Below are 6,482 nucleotides of genomic sequence, written 5' to 3'. Positions count from 1 at the left end.
ACCTATGAAAACCAAAAGAAACTCAATGTTGTGTACAAATACTACGCACTGAGGGGAAAGGTTAAATTCAGGGACAGTTATTAAAATTTATCCCATTCTAGCGACGAGGACAAATTGGCATGCTAACATTCTAATTTTGGCATACTCATTTATTTCCTGATAACATATAAACATTTCCTCTTTTAGAAGAGATTTACATTTACAGATAATTTTCATGTTTTAAAACAAAGTTATCTTTTGACATATTTTTAAAATGCATGTTACTATAATATATATAATATATCACTTGATCATATTAAATACTTATTCTTTAACTCTTAGGGGTGTTTAATAAGATATTAATAAGTGGTGATTATTGCTTTTTATAATTTTTAACTTCTTATTAATGTTATTTAAATTTTTAAAAAGATTTTATTAATTTTTTAACTCATTAATATTTATATTTTTTAGGAATTAAATATTAATTTTAAAAAATTAAATTAATATTTATATTTTTTAAAAATTTAAAATAAAAACTTATAAAAATAATATTTTTAATTTCCTACTAAACATATTCTAAACATAAAAATACTTTATAATATCCTCATGTGTTCACATATAATCATATAGAATATAATATGAATTACTTAAATCAATTCAAACTATTCAAATTGTAACTATGTTATTTATCACATGCTTCATCATATTTTTATAAAATTTTTAAAGTTATAAAATTTTAAATTTAAATCTTAATCAAAGTTAATTGAAAAGAAAAAAAAGTTGGAAGCTGAAAATCGGACTACTTTCCTCATGGATCCGGCGGCATAAACCACCTACATGACCCAATTCATAAAGACCCGACACGTACGATTTTTGCCTCCTCCTCGTGGCGGTTGTGAGTGCGCGCGTGCGAATCACCAATAAAAGAAAATAACTGTCTTCATTTTTGTTTATTAATATTTATTTATTTTTCCTGTTTTCATAAAACCATTTTTCATACACAACACACATAACACTTCCTCTCTAATCCTCTTCTCCTCCTCTTCTCGGTCCAATCGCATAGCCTCTGTCTCTGTCTCTCTCTCTCTCTCTCTCTCTCTCTCTCTGCTTCTTGTACGATTCTCACTTCTTTCTGTAGAACCTTAATATCTGAGTGTTGTTGTTTTGCTTTCATTTTTCTCTACTACTACTACTCTGGTTTTCGCTCTCGTTGATTCGCTGAATCGCCACTTGCATAGCTCCATCCGTTGATAGTGGTAGAAATTGAGGATCCCTTTAAGCTAATTTTCATTTTCTTAATCCAATGGTTGAGTTTTAGTTCACTCCAAATTCTTTTCATAATCAACTAGCTTCTTCTATTCCTTTTTCTCAGAGGTTGGTACCTCAGGTTATTGGGGGAGTTTTTGTCGTCCAAAGCTTCTAGGGTTCGGTTTTTTCCGGTTGGGTTTTACTTTACCATTATGGGTCTGGGTTTTTCCAAAATTGCCTGATTTTGTGCTGCTTGGCTCATGGGGTAGTTTTGTCATTTCATTGTATTGTTGCTGGAAGGCCTTCTCCCTTTTTTATCCCCTTCAGGAAAAATAAACCTGAATTGAATTGCTCTCTATGAAAAGTACTTTTTCAATAGAAATTTCGTGGTGATAATTCTCTGAGAGAGTGATGAAGTCCCATTAAACTTATTGATTGGTTCATTGATTAGTGAAATTGGTTTTGACTCAAAAGTGTTTGGTGACTTGAATTTTATATTGTACAGAGAGAAACATATACAAGCACAACTCTAATTGCAGTGTGTAGAGCAGTTTTAAGGATTGGGATTTGCAAATTTTGGTTGATGAAATAGTTAGGTGAAAATAAAAGTTAATTGATGTGAAATTGGACACATTGGTTTTTAGAAATTTTGGTTCGACACAAAGTCGTGATTGGATACTTCAATTGAGACTGATTAAAGGGAGGATTCAAGATGAGGAAAGTGAATTGAAGTCAGATTCGGTTGGTTTTGTGCATAAACGATAGTACAATACCTCTTTTGTGGGTGGATTGAGGAGCTTAACACAAACAACAGATTGTTTTTTTTCCCCTTTTTTGTTTTGGGTTCTTTCATACGATCATGTTTGGTTACTGTCATGGATAGGAGTAAGCCTGCTTTAGTGCCAGAATGGTTGAAAAGTGGCGGAAGTGTCCATACTGGTGGCAGAGCAAAGCACGTATCTGCATCAGCATCATTGCACGCCGGTGGTAATCATGGTATACTTGAGTTTTGTGTTATTTGTTATTCATTTTTTATTGCACATAAAGGATAGAAATTAAGAAAGAAAATCTGAAACTATCATTCTATATATTTGTAAAATCACATTTGCATCTGTTTCTGTTTGCCGGCATGTTTGGAGATACTGAGTGAAGGCATTTACTAAGAGAATGTATTAAAAGAAGCTTATCTAGTAGTTATATAGGCAGAATATATCTTTTGGAGAAAATGTTGGACATTTCTTATGCAATTTCGTTAATGCATAGGGTTATCTGTTATTTGTCTTAGGGGTTTCAGGTTCAAGTATTCTCCATGTGAAGATGCTTTCCAAAAACGCTCCTCACAGTCAAAACATTGAACTTGCTAATCCAAATTATTATAACAATTTTTCTTAAGGACGAGGAATGAGAATTGAGTTCTTCAATTTTTCTAAGAAATATTTCTTCTACTATTCCTTTACTATTTTTGGCACCAAAAAAAATATTTCTTTTACTATTCCTTCACTGTTTTTCGGCACCAAAAACTAAAAATGCTTCTGTGATGTTTTTCTCATTTCCATATCCATTTAGTGCACATTCTTTGCAATAGATTTACAAAATCTTGCTTTCCATGTTCTGTTTCGTGTAGATGATCATCCTGTACCAAAGCATGCTGGGACCAAGTCATCTGTAAGCACTGGTGATCGCAATGCACGCCAATTATCAGTTCTGGAAGGGACCACTTCTGCCTATTTTCGCCGGAGTTCTAATAGCAATGGTTATGCTCAATTGCGTTCTACAAATAGCTTTAGTAGAAGTCACCGTGATAGGGATTTGGAAGATGAAAATGATTACCAAGAGAAGGAAAAGTTGGTCTTAGGTGAACATAGGCACTATCATAATTCTGATCCTCTGGATAACATTTTGCCAAGTAAATTTGAAAAAGATAAATTACGCAGTTCTCGGTCTATGATTACAAGAAAACAGGATGAAACTTGGTCCAAGAAAGTAGCTGGTGATTTAACTAACAAAAATAAACAGAGCAACGGTAATGAGAATGGTCTGCTTGCTAGGGTTGGTGTTGGTCCTCTGCATGATACTGCATTTGAACAGGATTTTCCCTCATTGGGAGCTGAAGAAAGACAAGGTGGTATAGGAAGGGTTTCTTCTCCTGGCTTAAATATGATTACTCAAACTAGCACTTCAACTGTGGTTGGCAGTGAGAACTGGAAGTCAGCTCTAGCAGAGGTGCCAATTGTTGTGGGAAGCAGTAGTATGGTTGTTACATCAGCTCAGCAAGCCATTCCTGCAACCTCAGCTACTGTGGTGCCAAACATTACGACAGGACTCAATATGGCTGAAGCATTAGCACAAGGCTCTCCTCGTGTTCGTACACCTCCCCAGGTGACTTCATTATTTTCATGAATGCATAAGAGTTTGTTAGAATGATTTTTTTGGTCGAATTATTAGAATGAATTTCAATGCAATAAAAATGAATTTTCCTTATTTGCAATTTTAGCCAACTGCTGGAATACAACGGTTTGAAGAGCTCACTATTAGGCAGTCAAAATTGATTCCCATGACTCCTTCCACAGCTAAAACACTGGTAAGAGATGTTGCTGCCTGTTCGTCTTTATTGTTTTCTTTAATAGATTTTATTCATTCTGGCAAGTTGTGCCTGAGTGATTAAGGAGCCTCAACAGATGATTTCTAATTGTCAGCATTAAGTGAAATTGGTGTTGTTTGTAGTAATTTGGGCATGTAGAGGAAGGAACAGACAATTTGATTTTGAATTTTTTGTCACAACTAGTTATTGGGGCTCTGGCCCTTTCTATTCTACTTTATTTGTTGGACCCAACAGCTTACATGAGTTACAATTAGTTAGTTGATGAAATATTAGTCTGCTTCAAAATTTTGATTTTATTTTTGGGTTTGGGAAATGACGTATTCATTAACTTGGTATGGGTTTTTTTCTGAGAACTACTTGAAAGCCACAATCTTTTTGTCTTTCTCCTTTGGACTTCTAGTAGTGAAGAATGGCAGTTCCTCCCTTATGAAACTAAATTTTATCCCATTGCTCTCACCCATTCCTATCAATGGTTTAATCCTCTGTTTTCTTCTATTTATTTATTTTTGGCTTCCATTTATATCTTGTGGTTGGATTTAGCTTATGTGTGTGAATGTGCATGCTTACGCATGTGTTTGTGTGTATAAACAAACGAATTGCAAACTAAAGCACAAATCTTAAGTTGAATGACAATAACTGAAGGAGGACTTGTTGGCATGGTTATTGGAAAGGATGTATCCTATTCCTATGTCTTAGGAAATGTCTCATGGATAGCTTGCATGTTGCACACATATGCACTAGTGTATTTTCTTGTGTATTTTGTATAAATATTAGCCAAACGACATGTAGGCTATTACAAATTGATCCTTATTGTTAAGGAAGTTTGGTGTTTGACTACTAACATTTTGTAGTATAGTCAGGATCTTCTTAGATTGATGTGCAAGAAATGTCACACTTTCACGCATAATCATTGTTGTGAAGGACCATCACCATTTATAGTTTTGTAAAACATTTGGCACTAGCAAAGGATTTTATGAGAAAATTATTTCAGACAAGTTCTTTGTTTTGTGTGTGTGTGTGTGTGTGTGTGTGTGTGTTGGGATGTTTATTTGGAGGATAGTTGTTCCTTCTAAAATTTCTTGGGGGAATATTGGTTGTGCACCATTTGCTACTATATTCCTACTCATTCTTCTATTTTGTAAATAAAAAGGACAAAAAAAGAACCATTTGGAATAACCATTCATATAATTTACAATTGTTGACCCTTGATCTCTAACGTATCCAAGTCATAGACATGTAAATAATTATTGCTATCTTCTTTCTAGGTGGTCAGTCCTGCAGAGAAATCAAAACCCAAGATTGGTTTGCAGCAACATTCTTTACATTTTGTTAATCAAACTCGTGGTCGAGCAAGACCTGATAGTACAAAAACATCTAATGAAGGCAGGCTTCAAGTTCTCAAACCATCACGAGAATTGAATGGCATCTCTTCACCTGCTAAAGATAGCATGAGTCCTACAAATGGAAGCAAGCTGGTGAATAGCTCTCTTGGAATCACTCCATTGGCTGCTGGATCTGTTCACTTGAAATGCTTGGGCAGTCCAAACCATTCCAACGCTGGGTGCCATCCTTCTGTTTTGCGGCCAACCATAGAGAAGAGACCAGCATTTCAAGTGCAGAGCAGGAATGATTTTTTTAACCATCTAAAGAAGAAGTCCTCCACAAACTCCACACCTGTGGTATCGGATCCTAGTCCTATTTCATTGTCATCCATCTCAGAGAAGTCTAGTGAATCAGTTGCAGAAGGTACTACTGCTTCAGTTAGTGAGCGTGATGGAAATTCTTCTTCATCAGAAATATCTGTTATTAGCTTGTCCAGTGATGATAGAGGTAAAATAATCCACAATGGAGACACTTACAGTGGGACTCATCAATTTGACAATGGAGAGGACTCAAACTCTGATGTAACTCCCAACCCAGATGAGGAAGAGGCTGCCTTTTTACGATCACTTGGTTGGGATGAAAATGCTGGAGAAGATGAAGGCCTTACGGAGGAAGAGATCAGGGCTTTCTATGAGGAGGTAGACGTTGTTCTAGAATCTAACCAGCAATTGCTTTTGGTTACATTTTGTGTTTGGTGCAATATAATTGGATTTATCTAATTGACAATACTTGTGTTATTTTCCATGTGCAGTACATGAGAGTAAGGCCTTCATCGCAAATTCTCCACAAAGTGCGACCAAGAATAGCACGTGACTCTCAGAATAATAGCTGTGGAGTTGCTTCATCTGCAGTGAGTTTGTCTGAATCAGAGTTAGATTCTTGATTTGCTAGATGTCTGAAACTGACTTGGGAGTTTGAACTGATTGCTGTTAGTGGCTTCTTTTGTTCTCTCTTTCTTTTCTTCGGCTGATATCGATATAAAAAACTGACCTTATGGGAGGTATAGGATGAATAATGTCTGATCTTGTTGGAAAATGAATTATGATTGATCCAGTCTGAAGATAAATGATGAGGTTGGCTTGCTTTTTCAGTGTAGAAATTTCTGAGATGTAAAGGTTGACAGAAGAGGTAGGAATAGTTTTTATTTACGCTGTAATGTAGGATGCTACTGGGGAAGATAGGGTATAAGTGAAGAGAAGAATTCAAGAATAGATTTCTTTTGTCAATTGAAGAAGGAAAGGAAGCAAGAAATTTAAATCTTATTGGTTTT

General features: G+C 35.3%; 1 protein-coding gene across 1 annotated transcript; it reads left to right on the top strand.

Moving 5' to 3' along the window:
- The first annotated feature begins 984 nt into the window (after window positions 1-984).
- On the top strand, window positions 985-6,482 carry LOC110656731 (uncharacterized). The gene is made up of 5 exons (XM_021813640.2): window positions 985-2,223; window positions 2,852-3,606; window positions 3,722-3,808; window positions 5,095-5,850; window positions 5,964-6,482. Exons 1-5 carry the CDS (start codon window positions 2,103-2,105, stop codon window positions 6,093-6,095), a joined length of 1,851 nt encoding a protein of 616 aa, XP_021669332.2. The 5' UTR covers window positions 985-2,102; the 3' UTR covers window positions 6,096-6,482.

This window comes from Hevea brasiliensis, chromosome 8, assembly GCF_030052815.1.
Source record: "Hevea brasiliensis isolate MT/VB/25A 57/8 chromosome 8, ASM3005281v1, whole genome shotgun sequence".
NCBI lineage: Eukaryota > Viridiplantae > Streptophyta > Magnoliopsida > Malpighiales > Euphorbiaceae > Hevea > Hevea brasiliensis.
The sequence above is the reverse complement of the archived record's forward strand: the minus strand, read 5'-3'. Positions and strand labels throughout refer to the sequence as shown.